The sequence below is a fragment of the Ciconia boyciana genome, chromosome 8 (genome assembly GCF_034638445.1).
Source record: "Ciconia boyciana chromosome 8, ASM3463844v1, whole genome shotgun sequence".
NCBI classification, from domain to species: domain Eukaryota; kingdom Metazoa; phylum Chordata; class Aves; order Ciconiiformes; family Ciconiidae; genus Ciconia; species Ciconia boyciana.
This window is the reverse complement of record NC_132941.1, coordinates 45,270,036-45,295,355: the sequence shown is the minus strand read 5'-3', so window position 1 is coordinate 45,295,355 and position 25,320 is coordinate 45,270,036. Positions and strand designations below refer to the sequence as shown.

The window sequence follows — 25,320 nt, the reverse complement described above, 5'->3', positions numbered from 1 at the left end:
TTTGTACGTATGGTGCTGTTTTTGTAAAGTACCTTGAAATGCAAATTAAGGAAAATAGGCAACATGAAGAGATTTCTTAGTGTCAATAGCTGTGTTAGAAACCATATAACCAGAGGTCTGTTCCCTAACACTCAGACCTCGGACTCTACCACTAACAACTATTTCTCTGTTTATGATATTTCAGATCTCCTCCCAAGTCTCATTTTAGTTATCCGAAGTAAGGTGTTAGTATCCTCTTTTCTCAACATCTGAATCTAAGGTACAGAGGAGGTTACCAAAGTGTCCTGGAAACCAACTACAACAGAACAAAACTGCTGGTAACCAGGTAGACACAAATAACTACATTCCTCCTTTCCATCTCACACTAATTATTATATTCTTCTCTGTTTACATGATTACCACATCTTTGTCCTGCAGACAATTGTGTGTGTTGGGAACAAGTTGCAATGTGCCACTCTGGACACAAGCGTTTACAGCGTTCTGGGGTCTTTACTTTTTGGGAAAACATAGATAAAAGACTTTGCATCGTCCTGTTCAGAGGCAGAGAACTAATGCAACACCTGGTTCCAAATTTCTACCTACTCTAGAGATACAGGGGCCAGAAGTTCTAGCTCTGTGACATTACACATCATTACACTGGAAAAGAGCATCCCTGATTTTTCACATCACCGGTTCCTGGCAACAGTGGTATCTGCGTCCAGCTGTCCTGATTTTTCTAACAGTGGGGAAACAATTGACAGTGACTTAGTACTGTGGGAGGCAGACTGGGAGCACTGGGCTGTTCGCTAGAAGCGCACATCAGGCTGCGGCTGGATGTTCTTGGGCACCTGAGATCCCGGCACACTTGACCTGGGCAAGATGGGGTAGACCCCATTTGGGGAAGAGTTGCCACTCAGATTGTTTCCCCATACACGTTCCATTCCCCAGCTTTCTGCTTCTTCTTTCCCCAGCTGGTCTAGGCTCTGGGGGAGCAGCTCTTCCTGACTGGGTTCTTCCTCCTGTGAACCAGAAGAAAGAGTGACCTGCATTGTTAGCAAGCTACCAAGAAGTCTAGCAACACTCCAGGAGAGAGACAAGGTGCGCATGATACTTACATATCTTCCCACGTTCTTCCAGAAATTAGTACAACCTGCCTGTCTATGAAAGATCCAACATACTGTTTGCTGCAATACACTGATGAACGTACATTCAAGCATTAGACAGTCATCCCTTTTCTTCCTCTACAAGAACATTCACAGAAATCCCAGGGCAAAGCAAATCTGCAAGCAAACACTCGAATAATCTTTCGGGCATCTTCACATGAGAAGTAGGACCCTCCAAACTACTCTTTCAGATGGGAAGAGATCACAAAACTACTCTGCAAAAGAGAGAGGCTTCTTTCTGACTCAGCTGGATCACTGTACGCTGTTGGACTGTTCTTATTATGAAGGCCATGAAGACATGAAGTAATGCCATGGCTCCCGCATGCCTTTCTGCCTTTGACTTTAAAGCTGAAGACCCAAAATATGCTGGCTGACTGAATACAGGCAGTCTTTGGCAAAAGTCGCAAGTCTGCAATGAGGCGCTATGGGCACACTGCTAACAATCTTCCACCTGATGTGTGATAAGTAATCCACAGGCAAGATGTTAAGATCACAGTCCATAACACTATCATGAGCTGCTCTTGCTGGGAAGGACAGTATGATCTTTTTGACATCTGAGGATAAGTAGGTGCAAAGAAACTGAAGACAGTGAATTGTGAATTGCATCCACTGCCACAGGAATGAGCTTGGCCTCAAAGGGGCTGGAAGGTGTGTTTAAGGGTACCATGGTTAACTGGGGGGACAGGAAAGCAAGAAGCTTTTTGTCACTGTGTTTGAACAGAAGAGGCTTGATCATACAAAATGCTGACCCTGCCCAACGCTTTTTGTCTTATGTCAATGGGGACCGGGAAAGCAAAGATGATATCATGTCCATTCACATAGCAGGGCTGGTCACCTACCCTGAAGCTGGTTCAAATGCATGGTGGAGCGCTACCAACCTTGCTAACATTATCCAGTGGCTTGCCCAACAGGTCCTTCCTCTTCAGCTTGTTCCTTTCCAGCATGTCTAGCTTGTTCACCACTGCATCAATCTTGGAGCCAATGCTGTTTATGGACTGTTCCAGCTGCAGCACACGTTGCAGGAGGCTGAGGAAGACATGGAGAGCATTTGCAAGCTTTTTCTTGTGATGAACAGCAGGATTTGCAGCAGAAATCTTATGGGAAATGGGTCAGACCTCAAACAGGGGTGAATGCTCCACATCAAAGAACTGATTCATACCCACTGAAGACGTAACTCCCTGCTACACTGTGTTTTCATCTGTAATCGGTGATTCTGCTTACAATGGATCCCAACCAGTTTGGATCACAATATAATCCCATTATTAAATATTGCACCTGCCTCTCCTTTGATATGGCCCTATGTGGATTGCTCAGTGTTTCTCAGTAGCAGAATCAGGATCTCCTGATTCTCTGTGCTGTATTTATCCCATGCTCCTCCTGTGGAAGAAACAGCCAAGTGTTATTCTCAGACCTGGAGGATGAAGGTGAACTAGGCTATAAATCAAGGATATTTATTCCCACAGGACCTTCTGTAAAGGTATTAATTTCCCCTGACCCACTTACCCGGGCTACCTTCTGACCTGAAACATGACAGCATATTGCCCGTGGCCAGCTGACAGCTGCAGAGGTTATTCAAGAGGCAGAAAGCAAAATTTCTTAACCCAATCTTTTACAGGAACACGCAAACTACATTACAAGAACTGTCCCAGTTCTCTCCTGACCTGCTCATTTACACGTGTGCAAGATAAAAAGGGACAAGATCTTACTGAATGCTCAGCACCAGTGTAAACAGTTACATCAGGGAAGAAAGCAGCAGGGAATCAGACCCCTCATTTGCAGAGGGATTAAACTACTGCCAGCACAAACATACACTTGGAACTCTTCTTTGGAGACCCAGCTGGCCTTATTGGCGTGGTTATTCCTTGCTTCCATGTAGGTCAGATTCTCATCCAGATTGTTGTCACCATAGGATTTCCCCAAATTTTCAATCTCTGTATTCAGAACAACCTAGAAGATAGATGAAGAAACTCCTGCAAAGTTGGATACTAACTCTGTGTCAGCTTCACTGTGAATAACACAGAGCTTCACAGGCAGTGATATACTCAGCTGCTATCCAGGCAGAGTTGGAGCTGTATTTGAGTTGTCTGCTTAGTTTATACCACAAACCCAAAGATTCCTGAGGCCACTTTGAAGTGATCTCTTCCAAACAGAGGGTTTCTTTCCTTTCCCTTTTTTTACCCTTTTCGCCTCTAGGTCATGCTTCATCTGCTGTTGCTCCTCTTCATCAAGGATGTGGTTGCCATCTTTGTCAAACCTGGAGAAGGCTGCTGTGATCTCATGGTCTGCATGGCCCAGTCTGCAAAAGAACAGAAAGAGAAAGCTCAAGGCACTGAATTACACTGTTAGGCTCTAACAGCGCGGGAGCACACCTTTTGAAATCAGTGTATTGTTTCCTCCTGCCAGTGACAAACCTAAACATCCCAAATGGGAAAGAGATAGCAACACAAACCCATTTAGAACAGGAGATTAAACATGAGGAACGATTATAACTATTTTTTTTTGAGTCTTACATTGCCCAGATCTGAGCTCACTGTTCTCCCAGCCTTGAAAACCAGATAATTTAAATTACCTGTAGGACCAAGAGAAAGGGATAAGTGGGCATCCCTCAAGCTGACTCACTTACTCCTTCAAGCTGTTCTTGAAGTCTTCAAAGTCCAGTTCTTTTGTTCCATTCTGCAGTGCTTTCTGCACATCGGAAATCCGCTCCTTCTTCAGCTTCAGCCTCATGAGCGTCCGGTTGTAGCTCTGTTACCAAAGGTGCAAACGGACACAGAATCATGCAGGCAGAACAGTGAAAAATAAGGCAGAGCGGACAATGCAATATGGGTGAACAGATGCTAAGTAATACAGGGAGGTTTTAAGCTTTCCAGAAGCAAAAATACACCACTGCTGAATGAGTCCAATCTCTAAACTAGGATCACACCTTCAAAGCAACACCAACATGGTAGCCAGGGTGTCCATGACAAAGTTTGCCCTCTGCTTTTCTCCTCCTGACTCTCCCTTTATCTGAGCTCCCAATCATCATCTGTTTAAGACAATATCCCAAATACCATTCTTTGCAGAATATTGGTCCCACAGCACAGGGGACCAATTTGTGACATTCCAGGACCTTTTCTGGAATGTTCCCATGGGAAATTCAGATGTAACCCACTAGATTTGCACCACTGTAACATGCTCAGAGTAGCAAAATAGGACCTGCCATTTTATTGATCAAAGTACACTCTATCAAGGACTGAAAGAGCTTTGTCTAGAGACTGTCCTGAGAAGAAAAGTCTCTCAGAAACACTACAAGCATGCTCAAGTAACAGGATTCCCCCAACCCATGCTTTCTCATCTTCCCGTTGCCAAATGATCTGGGAGCTTGATTTATCCCAGAAAGGAACTGTGACTCCTATGTGCACCAAGAAGGTGGATCTGGAGTTGGCAAGCACTGTTTTTCTCTAGTAAATTCCATGTAGGTCAGGGGCTTCCAGAAAATGCTTCAGGATTTAGCTAGAAAGTAGCATAGCTTTCACTATTCATCACCTGCTTCAAGATGTCTGAGAGCTGCAGCTCATCCTTCTGGCTTGAAAGCTCCTCCTTGACTTCTGAGTAGGTGTCATTGATGATGGCCAGAAACATGTTCTAGAAAAAGGGGAAGAAAAGAGATTAATAAGCATGAGGCATCTTGCCTGCTCCAGCAGCTGAAGCAGCAAGAGACAGGCATAGCTGTGCAGGGCTCAGTTAAACAAGGAGCTACTTCCACATGGGGTATCCCTTGGGCAAATTAAAGTGGGTGAAGGGAAGACCCACTTCAGCCACACAGTGCTTTCTCACTGGGGAGGAGGTCCTTGCAGTTAAAGCAGTGGCCAAAGGTACATTTGTTCCCAGCTCAAAATAGCATCTTTGGTAGCCTCTTCTGCAAGATCTTAGGTTACATTTGGATTCCGAGCACTGGGTATTTAACCTGGTCATTATGAGCATCCCTCTGCATCCATTGCCTAGGAAGCCAGAGACTGTCCCCCATGCTTTCTTCACTGCCTGCTACAGAGCAGCTGAACTGATCCCCTTGAATTCCGCTACCACATCAGTGGATTCCCAGTCAGTTTTAGTCTTCACCTTAAAGGATGTGAATATGGCCCTTAATCGCCCTGATCATCAAATCTCCAATTGCAATGACATGCTCTTTGTCTACTTTGGTCTATTTGCACTGAAAAGCTATCGTAACAGAACCTTCCTTTCTCTCTAAGCATTTGCACTGCACCTAACTCAGGGATTATTGGGAGGGGTCTCTCAAACACTGCTGTGAAGGACAGTATGATCTCAAACACAGGGGCAAGGAGGGCTTTCTTGCTTACCAGGAGCACAAAGAAAACAAAGAACACATAGGTGACGAAGTAAATAGGCCCAAGGACCCTGTTGGCATTGTCAATGGAATTGTAGTCAAAATCACCAAGAATGATCCGAAACTGGGTGAAACTGGAGGAGAGGAAGAGCACAAGGTCACACAAAGGCACATACATTTATCCTACCTCCTCAGACAGTCCTGAGGTGAACCCTGAACCTGCCTGCAGCTGAGATGGTGACAGGCACAAGCCAGAGCAGGGTCTAAGCCACTCAGTCTGACTGGTGAGTTAAATGTACCCATAGTATTTCAGGGGTGAATGGAGCTGATCTGGTCAGAGCAAGAGCTGGCTGGAAAGTAAAACATGGTTTCCACACAAATTTCTGGTTGTCCAAAGTGTGTTTTGGTCTAAACAGGAGTTAAAAACAAAACCAAAGCAAAAACAACCTGAATTTTCCCTTATTTGACTTATTCCTGAATATTTCCCTACATTTGACTCAATGAGGCTTTCTCTGGCAAGTGAGTTCATGAGACTGTGGAGAGGATGTTAGTACTGGACAGTGCTCTTCAACCTTTTGCAACTCATAGCAGCTATAATGAAGCAAGTTTAAGTTTATTGATCAGAAGTTTCCTTATCTCACTTATCTCTTGTAGACCCCTTAAAGGCAGGACCTGGATGTCAGAGATCTGTGGGACACAGGCTGAAAACCACTGCTGTAGCAGGTACCTCCCTTAACATCTCACATTGCCTGAGGAGGCCCATAGTCTGAAGGGCTGTCTGAGACTGGATATCTTAACTCACTTCCCCAACACCCCCTTCTGTGGGTGCTCATCCACCTGCCAGTCATCCCTCATCTCAGGTGTCCTGATACATTATCTGTGGGACTTCTCTGGAAATTGATCAGTGAAGTGACCCTTATTAAAAAATATCCTCCAATTAAAAAACGAAAGAGGAAAAAAAAAAAGAAAATAGACAGACAGAAAGACAGACACAGACTGTGAGGCCATGTGCAGGGAAAAGGACGTCGAGAGCCCGGAGCCTGAAAATCCTGTCTGAGAAATGCAAAGTTCCATTTCAGATTTCTTGCATTTGGACTATTTAGGGAGCTGGGGATGTTTTCCAGGTCTAAGGAAGAGGAATATGGCATTGCTTCCTCTTCTTTGGTTTAAATTGTCCCAATTCAGTGATGTTGAAATGTCTCCTTCCAGTAAGAAATTATTTTTATCATCTCATTTGCTTTGAAAATGTCTACTTAATCTTATTATACAGCATATTTTAGAAAACTTCATGCTGAACTTGCTAATTAAAATTAGCATATTATAGGACTACCAACTTTCAGAAATTAAGTAGAGCTGCTATCTTATCAAAATTAGATATATGTACATAACATAAATATGAAGTTTCTGACTTTTTCATTTCAGTGTTTAAAGCTATCATCTTGATAAGATAAATGCATTACTTCTGCTTTTCCCTGTGAAAACTCTGTAGCAACAAACAGTATTCCTTCCAAATCTTTGTTTGAATTAAAATGCACTCTCTGATGAAAAACAGAAAAGTTTTCATGCAGCTGTTGCGCAGACACTGAAACGATGTGATCAGCAAGTATATTTGGAAGCCAGAGAATTTCAAAACTCTGGATCTTCTATCTGGCCCTCTTCCCTATTAAAAAAAAAACAAAACAAAAAAAAACAAAAAAACCCCCAAAAACCTACCGCAGAACACTTGGTTTGAGCTGTTTAGTTCTTACCACCAGAATTACAGAGAAGTTTAACCTAACTAGGCCTAAAGCCATCTGCTGGTGTATGAAAACACAAATTTGCCAACGTCTCAGTGACAGTCAGCACCATTCTACCGCCTTTACAGACCCACAGCAGGTGAGAAGGTTTCAGAAGGTCCTGCAGAACAGAAACTAAACTATCAGCTGAGCTATGATGCTTTTCTGCAGAAAGACATTAAACCACTCTGCATGTTGAGTAACCTTGGTGTGCCTAACAACTCCACATGAAGGGAAAGCTGTCTAGACTTCAGCAGACTGAAACTTCTCACTAAATGCTCCCATTAAAAGGCTGGGATTTCCATTGAATTGTAGGGCTGCAAGTTTGGTAGGCTCAGCTACTTGTGTCCCTACTGATAAACACCAGACAACCAGAAATCTGTCTGTAACCCTCAATTTTCTCACTGCATTCTTTTGTCTATGAAGACATCACAGCTGGAGGACTGTGAGTGACTTATTACGACTTATTAACCATTGTGGCTTTATTACGAGGAGATACAACAGGTGTCTGATTGACGTTCAGATTTGCAATTGGGGACAGGTTGGAAAGCAGTTAAAATTCTTTTGATGAAATGATGGAAACATGGTTCTGACTTATACACTTACATGCATTTAACAAAGGTACTGAAGTTTTCCACTTGTGTCCCAAAAAGAAGGTAACCCAGCTGGGCATAGGCAAAGAAGACAATAAAGAACATAATTGCAAAGCCGAGGATGTCCTTGGCACAACGTGCCAGTGTGGAGGAGAGCTGGGTCATTGTTTTGTTAAAGCTAATATACTTGAATATCTGCAAGAAGAAAGAACAGGGACAAAGTTAGGTCAAAGCATCAGCTAGGTCATCTCTCTCATATATGCACATGCTTACTAAGACAAGAGGTTCACTGTAGTACCAAAGCACCAAGAAGAAAGCCAGGCTAGGGGAACAGTGGCTTAGTGTTCACAATATTTGTCCCAGGAGTGCCACCATCTTCCTGTGGTATCATAAACATATGACTTTGTTCCCTGTGTCAAAGGAAAATATAAAGAGGGACTTCTATAAGGCCAAGTGTCTTGAGTCTAATGACGAGCCCCAAGTACAGCGTGGGTTTCCACAATGACAAGATGCTTTGGATGAAATGCAAAGTCCATGCCAACAGACGAGTCATTTCCAGTTGTTGGGTGGCCATCATGAAAGGAAAACATGGTTTGCCAGATTATGCTCCAAAATACTAAAATAGTACAGGATGGACAAAGTTATATGCATTTTCTAAAGGACTTTCTCATTTTCTCAGCATTTTCTAAAAGCACTTTTACACGACAACGTCTAAGTTCATCTCCCTGTCCATTATCTCCAAATAACTGGCCTCAGAATGCTGGGTGAGAAGTTGACAGAATCACAGAATTGTATAGGTTGGAAAAGACCTTTAAGATCATCGAGTCCAACCGTAAACCTAACACTACCAAGACCACCACTACACCATGCCCCTAAGCACCTCATCCAAACGTATTTTAAATACCTCCAGGGATGGCGACTCAACCACTTCCCTGGGCAGCCTGTTCCAATGCTTGATAACCCTTTCAGTGAAGTAAAATTTCCTAATATCCAGACTAAACCTCCCCTGGCACAACCTGAGGCCATTTCCTCTTGTCCTATCACTTGTTACCTGGGAGAAGAGATCGACCCCCACTTCTCGACAACCTCCTTTCAGGTGGTTGTAGAGAGCAATAAGGTCTCCCCTCAGCCTCCTTTTCTCCAGGCTAAACAACCCCAGTTCCCTCAGCTGCTCCTCATAAGACTTCTGCTCCAGACCCTTCACCAGCTTTGTTGCCCTTCTCTGGACACGCTCCAGCACCTCAATGTCTCTCTTGTAGTGAAGGGCCCAAAACTGAACACAGTATTCGAGGTGCGGCCTCACCAGTGCCAAGTACAGGGGCACGATCACTTCCCTACTCCTGCTGGCCACACTATTTTTGATACAAGCCAGGATGCCATTGGCTTTCTTGGCCACCTGGGCACACTGCTGGCTCATATTCAGGCGGCTGTCAACCAACACTCCTGGGTCCTTTTCTGCCGGGCAGCTTTCCAGCCACTCTTCCCCAAGCCTGTAGCATTGCATGGGGTTGCTGTGGCCCAAGTGCAGGACCTGGCACTTGGCCTTGTTAAACCTCATACAGTTGACCTCGGCCCATCGATCCAGCCTGTCCAGGTGCCTCTGTAGAGCCTTCCTCCCCTCAATCAGATCAACACTCCTACCCAATTTGGTGTCATCTGCAAACTTACTGACGGTGCACCCGATCCCTTCATCCAGATCATTGATAAAGATATTAAACAGAACTGGCCCCAACACAGAGCCCTGGGGAACACCGCTTGTGACCGGCCGCCAATTGGAGTAAACTCCATTCACCACCACTCTTTGGGCCTGGCCATCCAGCCAGTTCTTTACCCAGCGAAGAGTTGTATGGATTTAGTGCAAAACAGAGCATACAACTTGGAGGAAAATCCTTCTCTGTTACATAGCTGTTACCCTCATTCACTCAGAGGGATAGAAGAGTCAATCCCCAAGCTATCTAGAGGAAGAGGTCTGAGACTGGAGGCCTGGCACCTCCCAGACCCCCTACAATACCTTGATCCAGGCGAAGAATAAGTTGACTGCATTCATATTGTTGTACTGTGTCTGCCAGAATGCCAGGAACTCGAAGTCTGCATAAGTGTTGGGGTGTTTCAGCAACTCTCCCAACAGTCTGTTCACCTCAATGGTGCGAAAGATGTGAAACCCAATAGCGATGATGGAGAGCTGCAAAGAGAATGAGTCTGCAGTGACCGCTGTACCTATGCTTTCCGCAGAAATTAAAGTATCACAGAATTCCTTGGTATCACACTTCACAACTGCAGTCTACTGGTGGGGGATGGAAATAAGGTCTTAATGCACTGAATGATGCCCTGACTTCACAGCCGCTCAGGCATCTCTAAGGAAAGAATTTGCCCCTAACAACTGATAGAAGAGCATGTGTCCATTTACTCTGCTAGTTCATTTTGCTATTGGAGCAAAGCACGTGCCAGCTCTTGTCTTATCTAGACGAGTTTCCCCATTCCTTCATTTGTTTTGGCTCTTATACCTCCCTGCCATTGCTCCCCCAAAAGCGTGCAAGGATCCTCACCAGAATGACGACCACATCCAGGATGTTCCAGATGCTGGTGAAATACCGAAGCTTATGGATACGAAGCTCCAAAATCTCCTCCACCACATAGTAGAAGATGAAGACACAGAAGACAATTTCACAGGCAACAATGAAGAAGTCCCATGCACTGACATATCGTATAAGTTTGACTGTCCGGATTTGCCAGGAGGGAATGGCACCACCAGTGGCTGGAAACTCAACCACTAACCTTGAAGGGGACAAGAAAACTCTGATAATTACAAACAGGGGGAGGGAAGCTCTTAGATAATTTTGAGAGGCATCAAACCTGAGCATGAGCTATCCACCAAACCATGAGTTGAAGAGTTGTGCATGTGTTTATGCAGCCTTATCTCTGCTGCTTCACTGCCCATGATAGGAAAAAGGGTGAAATGTGAAAAGAAGTGTGACTGGTTATGTCAGGAAGACCAAGTCTTCTTACTAATCTATGCAACATCTGCTGACACCACTCAGTCCTACCCCCCTGGTGGAGCATATTAAAATATTTGCATTTTAAGAAACTGTGGCATTGAGGAAGATGCAAGAGGCAGAAGAATATTCAGAGGGACTCAGCTTACCTCAGAACACAGAAAAGATTGATGTTTGCGTTATACACAGAGAAATCAATGAAGACAACTCGTGTCCCCCGATCCAGCCACAACTTCTCCTTCAAGACTTGCAAGGCTTCAGCACTCTCTTCTCTGGTCAAATTGAGGTCTATGTAGTATCCTCCCCCACTGTAACTGGTTAGTCTTCCCCAGTGAGATGAGCCACCCAGCTCGTCCTCAGAGTGGTACCTCCACCTGCAACAGAGAAGCCATAAGCAAAGGCATCACCATCCCAGGCTTGGATATGACCTTTTAGCCAGGAGAAATTAGACTTTATCTTCAAGGGACAGAGCAGTTTTTAATTAAAGAGTTGGCACTTAATTCCTATTCCAGATCTGAGCCTACATCAGTTCTTCATTATTGATAGATTTCTGATCTAGTGCTTCCCAGCAGTGACACAACACGACTTGCGATACTATGGAGGGAAAATTCTGCAGGTTTGTTGGCTATGCCACAGTCTTGTTTGCATGGAGGTTACTCCCAGGATCTGCTGTATTACTTTCTACCATGTTGCACACAACCCTCTGCTTAGAACACACTTGCACTCATTTTCTTATGAACAATAGCTTCTCATTCACAGACCAAGACTCATGCAGCAAGCAAAGAGTTATTAAACTGCAGCTACCTCACATTATTATAGAGAAATAGGTTTTCAAGATGAAAGAGATGCACTCCCTTCTCTCTGGCTCCTGAAATCCAGGAGGGAAGCAGATAGCATCATCCATTTGATAGATCTGGTCCCAAAGGTCGCTATTTATCCTCACCCTCTAAAAACATACAACATTCTCTACCTAATTCTCCACTGGATTTTTCATGGCTTTCCCAACAGGTCCCACTCTGCCAGTCATTCTGTTGTGCTTTTCCTCAAAGAGACACTTGGCCTTATTGATAGACAAAAAGGACTTGCTGCCACTGACTGGAAGGGGAATTCCAGCCTTATATGAAAAACTCAAACCTGGCATCCTGTGGCTCAGCAGATCTTGTTTTAATTTGAAGGGACTAATTTGGGGCAACTTAAAAAAAAAAAAAAGAAATCACAGATTTTCTAATCCTGAACAGCAGAAGATGTACTTACGCCGTTCCATTGATGAGTCCAAAGGAGACCCTTTCCTCCTTGTCTTCTGAGTATACATCATAGCAGCCTGAGATTTCCTCCTTGAAGTCATCATGGACCACACAGGAATTGTTCTTCACCTTCAGTTGTCGCATGCGTGGGACACCCAGCAGCAGGTTCTCATAATAGATGTATGACTGGGTTCCATGCGCTGCTAGGGACTCGTTGTTGTACCACTTTGTCCAGTAAAGATTATCCAGAAGGGGACCTTGTGCATACTGCAAGAGAGGGGGACGAGAACAACTTCTTCATAGCCCACGTATCAGAGGAATTTTCTTGGCCTGGGCTTGAGATAGTAAGACCTGACCCACCCCTCTCTACTCCCCAAGGTGGAAAGTAGAAGAAGCTTGTGTTGGATATATGCTAAAGAAGGCAAAGACCGGGGCTGGTGGAGCCACAGGGTAGAGGAGGGATGCTGGGCAGCAGGGTGGTTGTTGGCTTCTCACAGGCCTGTAATATGGTTGCTGCACCTTGTTGGGTCAGTGAAGAGACAAGGGCCCTGGAAACCTCTTTGTCCCTTCCACTTCAGTGAGCACAAGCCTCAAGGAACTGTCCTGGCATGAGGTGTGAATTATGAAAAGGGGGTGTGCCAGTGCCCTGGAAACAGTGGGGGAAAAACAGTAGTGCCATAGTTCATTTTACTTTTCTAATACAGCAGGAAAAGACAAAGCTAACTGACAAAATTTCTGGATGACTGTCAGAGACAAGTGGTTGCAATATCTCAACAACATTCACTGTGGCTCATATTATTTCTTCACCAGTTCTTTGACAGAAATGTGTTAGATCCTAAACATCTTTTCCCCTCTTTATTCTCTTTGATAAAAGTCAGTGCAAATTTTAATCCAGCTTCTTCATAAAGAATCTATAGATCAGCCCAGCCCAGGCATGAATTACAGACAGGTTAAGTATGCTGTTCCCACAATTTCCCATGAAAATGGACATAGGCTTATTAGTAAGACACCAGCATGAAGACATTGGACTGTAGTATTCAAAGCCATTTCTACCACAAGGAAACCTGGAGTCAGTCACTTGGCCTCTCCAGGCCGGTACTCCTTATCTGTGCAATGAGCATCATATGACAGCAATTTCTTTTTGTTATGTCCTGCCTGTCTAGCTGGTAAGTTTCTGGGGAATGGACTCTTCTGGGTACACACAACAGCTAGCCTAGCCAGTATTCTGGCCACAGTGCTCAGAGGGATAAATTATATTTTAAATCGGTGGATATTTTGCATGCAAATGATATTGTAACTATTGCTAGTAACTGGCAAAAGCTTGTGGCAGCAAAATGCCTTGCTGACAGCACTAGGTAGCACATTCAGAGGGAACTGAATATCCCAGTCTAGCTGAGATTTCCAGGGCTCCCCATGCCGGGCCAGACTTGTACTCACCACCCAGAAGTCAGCCATGCTGCCGATGGACTGGAAGGAGACACGGCCATCTGTAGAGGTCTGCAGGAAGAGCTCAGACATCACTTTGGTGTAGTAATAGGCATTGGAACTTGTCATTCCATATGTCACTAAGAGAAGAGACAAGAGGAGGGTCCTCCCTTATACCTGAATATTGGAGCCTGACATAAATATATGTATATATTCACTTTCTGTATAGCTTGTACTATCACAGGTAAGCTGAGCAAGGCACAAGAGAAGAAACCTTGGGAACTCTAATCATATTACTTTCTGCTTTCTTAGGGATTTACAAACTTATCTGTTGCATGTTCCAGAATTTAAACTGTCAGACTGACAGATTATAAGAGTTTAAAAGCCAGAGAAGACCACTGGATGATGCAACTGAACATCCTGGGTAACATTTTTTTTTTTTCTCAGACAAAATTTCTCTCAGAAATTTTCTTTCTCAGAACAAAGTCCATGATCTGTATTTTGAAGTTCTGATCTGAATCCATAAAGGTATAGAGACCACCCCATTTTCCCAAGTGGAAAGCTCCAGTTAAATTCTCATCTACCAAGAAACCTCAAACAGGAGCAGGCTCTAACTTCCCTGAACATGTTGTTTCACCTCTCCGGCGCTCCTTCCTGCAGAAAAGCGTCCATCATGGTGATCACTAAGAACATGTCCTACTGTTGAAAGAGCACCATGAAAATAAAGCAGCTGACATTCAAGACCCCACACACACCACTTGTGGATGAGTCAGTGTGCAACCACATGTACATCTGTGTCCGCATCTTTGTTCTTTAGGAAGAGTGGCTGAAGCACTGTCTCCCTGGGCCAGTGTGATAGTAACTCAGGTTCGTATTGTCTGACTATCTCTCCTGCCATAGGGTCCATGAAATATAATCCTCTTCACTGTCTCATGCCACAGGTGCTCATTTGTGATAATGAATTAACCTTCCCAAAAAACAAACAGCCATTGTCCTACCCACACAAAGCCCATTAGCATTCAGTACAGGATGCATTAAATCCACCCAAGAACAACAGTGTGAGCTGCCATCTGCTTTATCACCTCAGCCACCCCTCCAGTCCCAGAGGGGAAAAATCTCTCTGAACCCTGTGTCTTTGATCCCAGGAAGTTTCTAGAGCTGCTCTCGGGGGTTTGAACATTCACTGTGAAACTAAGAAAAGGCCCTGGGCAGATTCTCCCAGGACTGTGGAGCTGATGGCTAGAACTGATAACATGGATCAGAAAATACTGCTTAAACTTAACCAATATCAATTGGGTCTAGAGCAATAGTTAGTTATTTTACTTGTGCGTGCAGCAGCTATTCTGTAGGTTAATGACACACCTGCTTGCTGCAGCGAGTGCATGTACAATAAATTTAACACCTACAACAGAGTGAGGAAGTCTAACAATAAAAGCTCACATTATTCCCCTCACGCTGCACATAGAAAAGACACCTATGAGATGTGACAGCTACTTACGTAGACAGATGTCCACCAAGAACACAATATAGACTAGCAGCTCTCGCAGTGTGGTCTTCACATAAAGCTCTCTGTTTTCAGCTGTGTTCTCAGTCAGCGTAGTGCCCCACAGACCTGTTGAGTGTAAAGAAGAAATTGGAGAGTTTTGATGGCCATTCTCAAAGGCCATGTGAAGAGCTGAAGTCCCGTTCCCAAAGAACACTCTTGGGAGTTGGATTTTTGTCACTTTTCAAAGCAAAACCACTTTTTTCAAAACTTGACTACGAGCTGTAAAAATGTGTTAAATAACCCCTAAAAAGAACCATTCCAGCGTAAGCAAAAGATTTGGGGCTGACTGAAACTGAAATATATTTGCTTTCTTATTTTGCTAAATCACTCTCCAGTTTTCTGTTTGAGTTCAATATGGACTAATCTTTTCCTGCCTGTTTTTCAGCTTACTCTTTGCAGAAATTCAGTCTTTGTCACACGTACTCTTCAAAACACAAAATTTCATCTCAGTCATCCATGTGCCAACAGCTGACCTTCTGATAGGACTTCCATAGCAGAACTGCATCTGATGTTAGCTTTACTACTACTAGTCCTTTTAGTGTATATTGAACCATCAGGCCCCAAATATTTGTCCCTTGCTCCCCTAAAAACTCTTGCAGATTTCTTGTAGGTCGTAAGACTCAATCAAATAATCCAACTCAATATTTTCAGCATAAAATTTAGAGCCAAATTATCTTCAGGATGTCTATCAATGGAGCTCTGCTGACTTCAGTACAGTTATGCCAATTGCACCAGCTAGTGATCCGATTTCTCCACACAGTGAAAGCAACTCATTAAACATCAGCAGAGTTGATCAAAAAAAGAGAGAAACACTTCCTTTAAAAGGAGCCTTGATATTTTGGGTTTGATGAACCACCTGACACCATTAGTGTATTTGTTTGTTCTTGCTGTAATGGCTTTCTGTTGTGATTTCTGAAACACTGCTGAAGTTGAAAGGCATAAGAACTGCCACTTGAAAGCCTAGTGATGGAAGCCATGTCAATAATACCCATAGTCTTGCTGCTTTCTGCAGCTTCTAGAGAGCTCAGCCCTGATGCCCACCCCCAGTGGTATGCAACAATCATTTTCCTGCAAGCCAGGATCAAAGCTGATCAAAGGCCACACATTTGAAGTCATCTCTGGCAGAGGACAAAGGGCTTTTTTCTTTGGAGGAAGCAAAAGTGGTAGAGTGGTCTGTGTGCATTTATTCCTGTCCTTTCGATAGCTCTTTGGCATCTCAACAGATTAGAAAGCTTTTTGCACTTTCAGCTACCATAGTGCCTGTTGCAGCATCCACCCTCGTTCCTGGACAGACAAACCAGTAGCCTGTTCTGGACATGCCAGACCAGCAACAGAAATGAGAGCCTCGAGAAGATCTGGATTAACTCATGTGCAGGAGAGAGTAGCATGTGGTCTACGGGAATCTCCACAACAGAGAAGAATAGGGGGCAACAACCACCCATCTGTTCAGGTCACTTTTAAATGACCCCCTTCATCTCTAGATATGACTACACCACAATCTTTTAACAACTTAATATGTTTTTCCATGAGGCAGGGAACCCCTGCTATCCACATGTTGGGACCAGAGGCACAGACTTTCTTTCCTTTGGGAGTAGAAGTGTACTTGGGAACACCTAAATTCAGGGACACTCAAATATCCTTGAAAACTTGGTTCAGAGACTTGCCCAAAATGATACCTGAAGGACCATGAGACTGGCCCAGTACCCTTTCAGACTGCATCCAGTAATTGTAAAACTCTATCAGTTGAGGTTTGGTTTCAGCTGTTTCTTTAGGAAACATGCCATGGAAATGTACCACCTCATACATGAAGCATGTCCCCATCTGTGCCTCCTGTGGCACCACCTACTCCCTTGGGGATGCAGCTGTTTTGGACATGACATTTGGAGTAGAAGGATACTCAAGACTAGAAGACATCCAGGCTTCCTTATGGCATCTTGCATGACCGCCCAGCACTCACAAGGCAGAGCAAAGAAAAAAACTCAGAATCTAGAAAACAGGCAATCAATGCAATCTGTTTGTAATTCTTGCCTTCCTGATAGTAACAAGTTACCAGTAAGAATTAATGGCAACATCTACATTATCTTCTGAGGCTGCTTTTAAACCAGACTTGTGACCCGGGTGAGTGACTAGCTCACAGCCTCGGGTACAGCCTTCCAAAGGCAGTGGGAAGCTGGGTGCCCCTCACCAGCCACTGTGCCACCCAGATACCCAGCAAAGTCTGTCTGTAGGCTGGCCATGAACAGCTGAGGTGGCAGGAGGTAGGCAGGAACCAGAGGACCCCTTGTTGCTTGGACACAGTTTAGAGAGGAACAGTCCTGAGCAGTGGCACTAGGAGCAGCAGCTGCTCACTGGTAGTCCAGCCCAGTAGCTGGTGAGGACAAGAAAAGAACTCAATAAGCCAGCTAGACCAGTACCCCCAAAGAGCTATGGACATGTAATCCCATGGAATGCTTTTTAAGCAAAAACCCCCACAACCTGTCTTTGGCTAAGCAACTTATCTTTACTACCTCCATTTTCCATGTGAGACCCTAATGTGTTGAATGGAAGGGAAGGGCAGGCAGGGGGAACCAGCAATATTTGGAAAGGCAATGGAAAATAATGAGCACTTAGAAAAGATGCAAAGGAAGGATGCAAATTCTTCAAGGAAGAAGTCCCCACCTCTGTGAGGCTGACAGAGGCCTTTCTTCTGGCTGCATTGGCCTTTGGATCTCATCTTCCCAGCTCTGGTCTGTCCTACAACGCTATTTACCACCCTTGCTGGCAGAACATGCTGCTGCAACAGTCACAGAAGAAGGGAATGCTGTAGTGTCCTGACAGGTATTTTCATTTGAATGCTCCAATTTCAACCCCAGCATCTCACAAATGGAATTTTGGTGTTAAAGTATGGATTTATTTTTCCTTTTTAAGTCTCAAACAATGCCTAGAAGAAAGGATATCAGAATAAAACAGGTAAATGAGACACTGCCTCTGAGCAGTCTGTAATTATCCACCAAGCCCACCCAGCACTGCTCCTTGGCCAGGAGAAACCTCTAAAGCCTCAGCTCTGGCTTCCATGTGAATTAACAGTGTTAGACTGTAACTGCAATGACAAGTAAGAAAGAATTGATCATAGAGGGGCTGTGCAATTCAGGACCAGGCTATGCTGTTACTCACTCGCATGTACTGTTAGAGGGTACAGCTCTGAGAAAGGTTCTTGCAAGACCAGGAAGCAGAGCTCCCTGATGTTGCTTTTCTTCTAAGTCAGGAAGAAAGATACATTGGCAAGAAAATAATAGTTTCCCCGAGAAGTAGTTCTTCCCTGTTTTTACAGCATTAGGACTTTATGCCTTCTATAAGAAACTGTTCCATGAATGCCCTTGCCCAGGGCTGTATCCTTACAGGAGACCTAACTTGCTCCCAGCTTTCTGATTGCCTCTGAATAAGCCTACTTATTTCATTCCCCGTTGTCTTTTAAACTGGAAACTAACACCTCTTTCTTTCAGATATCTTCAAGCAAAGCCTTGTTTGATACATTCCTTTTTTCATCTGCATTTCAGTCCTGACAGTGCTAGATTTTCTGGTGGATATTTATGTCCATTCTTAATTTATTGTAACACAGGGGCCAGTACCACTCCATCTAGAAAATGCACACAAAGACAGAATAGTCTCATCACCAGAGCGATGGCTCCTGTGGATTCAGGGCACCTAAGCTCTGGCAACAGATTCATTGCATGACCATGAGCACACCACTAAGTCTGTCTGTACCTCCTGCCGTGTAGCAAAGGTAACAGGACAGACCCTGGAGCTACAGCAAGGCAGCCAGAATGAGGATGCTCCCTCCAGGTCAGCCAAAGATGATCTCTGGGGTAATGCTAGTCTATGTTGAGCAGGTTCCTGGGCTACACAGATAATATGGGGTTTCTACCTTCTGCATCCCCACACTCACCCCACACCCCCTCCCGCCCCCCATACCATTGCTCTACCCAAGGGCTAGTAAAGCCTTTCTAGTGAGATATCAGCGCTTTACCTCGGATGCCTCTGAAGATGTAGAAACAGCACTTGAGGAAAGGACTTGTCTTCCCATCCACAGCTTTGCTCTGCTTTTCTTGGTACGGCAGTGGATCCCCCACCTCTTCAAAGGTCTCGTAGGGATTCTCCAGGATGGACTTGGGGTTGTAGATGGCTTGAATCTTCAAGGAGGTAGAGGGAGAGCCATTGTAAACAGGATTATCCCAAGCTTTCTTCCCCACTGCCTCCAGTTCATGCTCCTCTGAGGCTCGAAAGTGGCTCTCAGCTCTGTTGTTTAGGTGAGATGAGCTCATGGTTAGTCACTGCCAGCAGGAGTACTTTTTAACGGGAATTGTGAAGATTGCCTGCCCAGGAGTTGTAAGCTAGCGGAGGGAGAATCAGTGAACACCAAACAGCTTGTCTGCCTCTGACCCAGGAGAAGGCACACCACCAGCTTCCCACAGAGAGCACGCATCCCCTCTCTCTTTTATACCAGCTCAGCTGGTGACACCTATCAGAGGGGTGGCACTACCCGTTGTTCGGAACTACCATCAGCCCTATTATCCCAGCAGTCCCGGTGACACCGACACGTCCCGGAGACCGTCTCTGCTTCCCAACGGAGATAACAGACCCAGACGCCGTCGTGGGAAGAAGAGGCTGCTAGGAGACGGCCCCTGAGCTGAGGGGGGCAAGAGGAGGAGGCGGCCGGGATTTAATTGGACCCCGCGGGCTGCCCGCAGCCCAGGCCAGCTCCCGGCGAAGCTCCGGCGGGGTGCGGCGAGGCCGGGAGCCGCGCTGGGGCCCTGGGCCAGCGCCGCTGGGGAGAGCGGTGGGCGGCCGGCTGCGCGGGGCCGGCGGGCGCGGGGCCGGCGGGCGCGCCCCCGCCGCGGGGCTGGGGGAGGCTTCGCTCCAGCGCGCCCCGACAGCCGCACGCTCCCTGCCAGCGGCGGCAGCGCGGGGCCGGCGGGCGGGGGCAGCGGCTGGCTCGGAGGCAGTGCGATTCGTGCGCCAGGCGTTGCGGGGACTTCGGGAAGAAGCTGGGTTTGGGCCTAAAACGTGATCCCGGCCAGCGTGTCCACAGTATGTTCTTTGCTGTCTCATTGTTAAAAGGAGGAGTTGAAAAATGGGAGTAAACTTCTAATGTTGGTTTTGGAAACCAGGGGCTGGACTCTTCCGCTTTTGCAGAATTTCCATAAGCCCTGCAGTGCCTGCTGGCCCTGAGGCAAACCTGGGAAAAACCAGGATTGTACCAGGCAAAACTGGAAATAATGATAGCTAGGGGCTGCTAGTGTTCCCCCGTCCTTGGGCAGCGGCAAGTAGTCCCAGGCCCCACAGGTGCTGGAGGCCTGTGGCTGTACCCCTGCAGAGGAAGATCAGGTGATGGCTTAACCCTGGCATGACAGGCTTCTGTCTTGGTGATGAGATGATAAATGAGCGTACAGCCTGAGCCTGGTCCTTCCTCAGGTCTGAATACGTAATTTGGAAGAGGTGCTTCTCCGTGGGTGCTGGTGGTAGCTATTTCTCTGACATTACCCAGGGGTGCAACATGACCCTTGCACCTGTAGGACCACAGGGCAAGGGTGTTTTCTCTGGACTATAATGTTCATACAGGTGATGTTGCCAGGCCAGCTGGGATGTGCAGAGATGTCCCCTAGATGTCACTTACCTGATGATGGCACTGAGTAGCTGCTTGAACAACAGTGAGGCAAGAGCTAATTTGTCACAGGGCACTAAGAGCTGGTAATTTGGTTGGTAGGTTGGCGGTCTGGACTAGACCCTTGGAGTGAATTTGGTATTATTAGTGCCTGTTGTTTTTTATTACTCCCTAGCAAAATGAGAGTGGTGGAACGGAGTCAATGGAGTGGATGGATGGAAAGCATTTGCAGAGCTCTCTTGCAGCTGGAATGTGGAGGGACGAGACCTCAGTGAAAGGCCACTTGCCAGGGCTGGGCATCGAGTCACACCCCTGGGACCGTACAGCAGATATCCCTGCCCGTGCCCAAGCAGCAGGGCTTATGGTGCAGAGCTGCTGCTTCAGGGGAGCATGCGGGTTTTTCCCCAGTGCATCTCACTGCCTGTGGCACAGCACCACTTCACATCACATCGCATTCTCCAGGTCCCAGGTACATTGCAGATCTGCTTTCTTGCTGGCTAGGGCACAGAGCAGGTGGTGAGAGGGGGCACCTTGAGCTTCTGTGTTGAAAGACTGAGTCACCTACCCAGGCCAGAGGACAGGTCATGTCTGTGTCACCTGATTTTGAACAGCCTAACACAAGGCAGAACGAAGAACACCCTATAATTAAAGAAATGCACACAATGCTTTGCAGGCAGGCTGGGGTGACTCATTCTTTTGTGCAGGTCTGTAAAGGTCCTTTTCAGCCAGTAAACTTGAACTGTACTGCTAGTGCACGCTTTAGTTTGGGAGAGGAATCTAGGTGGGGCTTGAGTTGTCTATCTGGCTTGCAAAATGGTACAAGCACTTCCCTGCTAGGAGGCAGGATATGCATTTGCATAGGAAGCTGCCTCGTTTTACCCTAGATGGTGCAGGGAGATATGTCAGCCAGGGAGAATATGACCCAAACCTTAGGACCTCATAAATCACCATGCTATGTGTTGTCCTCCATGGTGTTTGATGTAAAACCCTGTGGCACACCAGTATTTGCTGGCTAAGGAGCGACACGTGTCTGATAGCACGTTTCAGCACTTACCTCACATACTTATTCCTTCCAGCGCCTTGGGCCTTATTCACCAACCTTTCATTCTTGTGAAAAACAGCCAACAGAATTTCTCTTCTCCATTCTCTTTTTTCCTCTCTGTGTTGAGGTCTGTTTTTCTGCAGGCCTAGAAGAAACCTTTCAGAGGCATCCAGGGAGGACTGTTTCTAAAACCAGAAACCACCATCACAGTGGGATTCAGCATGTTAGGATAAGACAAAGGAGCACAGGCCCGGAAGTTTTCCTGTCAATAAATTCCTTAAAATATGATGTGGATCACAGTAGTTCCTGGACTGATCACTCATTCACTGCACAGAGAGATTCCCCAAGCAGAAGAACTGTCAGCAGAACTGCTCACACCCAGCCACAGATGAACAAACAAACAAAAAAAGCATATGTATTCACTGCATTTACAGCAGAGGAACTCCAGGTTTGCTGTTCCTTTTTTTAATGGCTTGTTTCTAAGAGTCAGTTCTGATACTCTGAGGGGAGCCTGGAAGTTTGTCCTGGGGCAGAAGCAAGGACTGGGAAAGAACAGAGTAAGTGTTCTGCAGTATAAAAAGCCACTGTGAAGAAAGGAGATAATTTTGTTGTGACCGCAGGGATGAAGATTTAACTTAGACACTGAGGGAAGCCATTGAGCAGGTGAGAGGAAGAAAGACGTGGCAGAGTTCACCTCGGGAGGGCACACATTCCCTGCTGTTATGAATAGGCTAGGTGAAGGTCTCTCAGGGACGATAAGGAGAGAGAGGAGAGAGATAGCCTTTTAGAGACCATCTAGCCTCTTTCCATCACGGAATTATGTGATGCTAGGATTAGGCGTCCAGTCCCTGGCAACTGGCCAGGGGCTCTGTTAGGTAGCCTGTGAGCTGTTCATCCTGAGCGTCTCAAGCCTTGCAGCAGGCTACAGCAGCACACTGCTGGAACAGCGCCCTGTCAGCTGGCTTGCATTCACCTGTGAATGAAACAGTACTTCCATGCTGGAGGGAATAATGACTTTTTAAAATTAATTAAAAGATTTCATCTATTGGAAATCATGTGAGAAGAGGAGAAAGGGAGAAGAGTTACATTTTAAAAATCCAACAAATAATCTTACTCATGGTATATTGTTTGTATAATGATGTCAGTGCTCTGGCTTCATTTAAATTGCTGATTCAAGTGGCTAATTGAAACAAAATACTTAACATTTAAAAAAATGTCGAGTTATCTTGAGGTACACATACACAAACACCCCTACTACAATTTTCCATCAAGATCCCCACCAACTAAAAGCATTAGAGCCACTACTGATGAGCAGCACTAAATAGAACAAAATATAAAGATACTGTCTACTAAATAACGCTGCTATCACAAAAAAGGCCGTCTGTAAGAACAAGGAACATCCTTTATTATACTGGCATAGTTAGGAAACAACAGACGTGCTTCTGAGTGCATTGACCCTCCTTCAGGTTCCTGCAGATCTTCTCATTAAAAAAAGCCAAAAGGCTTGCATTTCTAAAAACATGTTTTTCCCAATGATGTCTTCTGGCCTAATAAAATATGTTGCCTTTCCCCACACACCTGGTCTTGTTTATAGCAATAACTTGGCTCATCAATGGCTATAACAAGGTTAAATTTTACAGCACTTACTCATGGGTTAGCAGCAGCTGGGCAGGCATTGCAACTCTGGAAAGCTTTGCATTCTTCAGAAATAGTTCTCAAATAATCCTGTGCAAAGATCTCCAGAGACAGGACAGAATGTGGTGGTGGGACAAGGAACACAGGTGCCAGGTGTACGTCCAGTGCTCACGACTGTTTTAGTGACTGCTGTGTACGTTTGTGAACACTGAGCGTGCACTGCCATGAGCCTGTAAGCAGCCTCTTGACCTGATCCAAACCTACCCTTTCTCACCAGCTTTTCACAGGGTCATGAGCTAATCTGATTGGGGTAATATAGATTTTTTCTCTCAGTGGCATCATAGGGTTTGGCTTACCTGTGTCTGTAATTATGGGGCCTCAAATTATGGGGCTCTTCCTGAGAGCCCCTCAAAGGCTCTCAGGAAAATTAACATCACAGCACTCAAAGGGTGGGTATGCAGGAGCCTTTGCAGTTTTTGTGTGGTTTTGTTTGGTTTGTCGGGGTTTTGTGTTTGTTGGGCTTTTTGTTTGTTTTTTTTTAAACTGTTCCTCTATACAGCTAATCTATGGGCTAACCTATGGTGCTTATACAGTATGAATAAATCTACCCTGCTTCTTCACAGATGACAATTTTGCTTTACAACAAGTGATTGAATCTGCTATTAAAAAGTCCAACCACCTTCTGTATAGCAAAGGATAAAAGAAAGTATGGATTTTTGTCACATCTAAATAATCCAGATAGATAACAATTAAAGAAAAATGTATTAGCAGTAGGTTCCTTCAGATATTCCCTGTGAAGTTAGTTCCTGGCATGAACATTATATTATTATATTTGTAACTGTTTTACAGAAGAAATAAAAGGCACAGCTAAGTTTGCCATCAGTTTGTAGCACAATGATGACATGATGCGTGAGCATGGTGAACTCAGGCAGAAGGCCCTTGTAAAGGAATAGCAGGCTGCCTATGCAGAGCCAAAATAAAAATCCCTTTCAAACACTCCAATTTTTAAAAGCTACAAATAGTGTAAAGCAGAGAAAAGAGGAGTGAATGTGTATCATGACACAATTAGATGGTTCTTCGGTTTCATGGTGGCCTCTTTTCCTAAAAGAAATGTCCGACGGAGTAGATATCCTAGACAGCAAACAAGTTATGCACAAGCACAGTTCCTGTTATTTAAGTGTCAACACTAGATTCATCCACTGTGGCAGTGGATGTCAGGCCTTAATATGCACAGTACATTGGGAGGGAATTAATCACAGTAAAACACTCAAAGATAACGAGATGGCAAATTTGATTCAATTTTTATTAAAAAATACACACCGGAAGAAAGTTGCCTTTCTTCCAGTTTAGCTAGGACAAGCTTGAACATCTCTATTAATTCTAATTACAATTATGTGGTAAGACTTAAGGGGGGGAGGGAAGCTTTATTTTGACAATGTGCAATACAGTCTAAAACGTAATTTGGGAAACAGACGAAGTGGCACGTTTAACCAAATCTTCCTGGACAGAGGAGAATTCCCCATCTGTGTATGAGACATTATCACTCAAGACCAGCTTTCCCCACCTTGGTGCACTTTCTCTGAAATGTGCGGAGGTTCAAGCTTGCAGTGCGTCACTCCAGTGGGGTGTGGTACCACTGCAGCCATGCACCGCCCTCCTCAGCCCAGCCAGGCAGCGGGAAAATGTCTACAGCTGCCAGCTGGATCTTGAATTTTAGGGTCACTTGCAAAAGCCCACTTCTCATTAGTTGTCCACACCAATCTGATTGCACCACACAGGCAAAGTGAACTTCGCCCTCTACCCTACACCTAACTTGTACCTGTCCAACTCTTAAACTGAGAACTGTCCAAAACCTACCTACTAACTGTCCAAATCTCATCCTTTCACTCTAAACTGCTCTCTCTACTGCATCTCATAGTCAAGCCTTCACAAAGCCACTCATCCTGCAATAATAGTGCAA

General features: G+C 45.2%; 1 protein-coding gene across 1 annotated transcript; it reads right to left on the bottom strand.

Annotated features, from left to right (window-relative positions):
• Positions 1-785: 785 nt before the first annotated feature.
• PKD2L1 (polycystin 2 like 1, transient receptor potential cation channel) lies at positions 786-19,343 on the bottom strand. The gene is made up of 15 exons (XM_072870475.1): positions 19,049-19,343; positions 14,995-15,108; positions 13,509-13,636; positions 12,082-12,338; positions 10,977-11,201; positions 10,381-10,609; positions 9,846-10,016; positions 7,848-8,029; positions 5,480-5,600; positions 4,668-4,766; positions 3,766-3,887; positions 3,321-3,438; positions 2,953-3,089; positions 2,021-2,168; positions 786-998 (listed from the first exon to the last, which is right to left on the bottom strand). The coding sequence occupies exons 1-15, from the start codon at positions 19,341-19,343 to the stop codon at positions 786-788; spliced, it is 2,559 nt and encodes an 852-aa protein (XP_072726576.1).
• Positions 19,344-25,320: the final 5,977 nt, after the last annotated feature.

Coding starts and splice junctions, on each gene's coding strand:
- PKD2L1 (XM_072870475.1), bottom strand. CDS start 19,343: ATGAGCTCATCTCACCTAAACAACAGAGCTGAGAGCCACTTTCGAGCC. Junction 12,339..13,508: donor GCATGGCTGACTTCTGGGTG/GTGAGTACAAGT, acceptor CCTCTCTTGCAG/TATGCACAAGGTCCCCTTCT. Junction 3,090..3,320: donor ATGACCTAGAGGCGAAAAGG/GTAAAAAAAGGG, acceptor TCTATCTTCTAG/GTTGTTCTGAATACAGAGAT.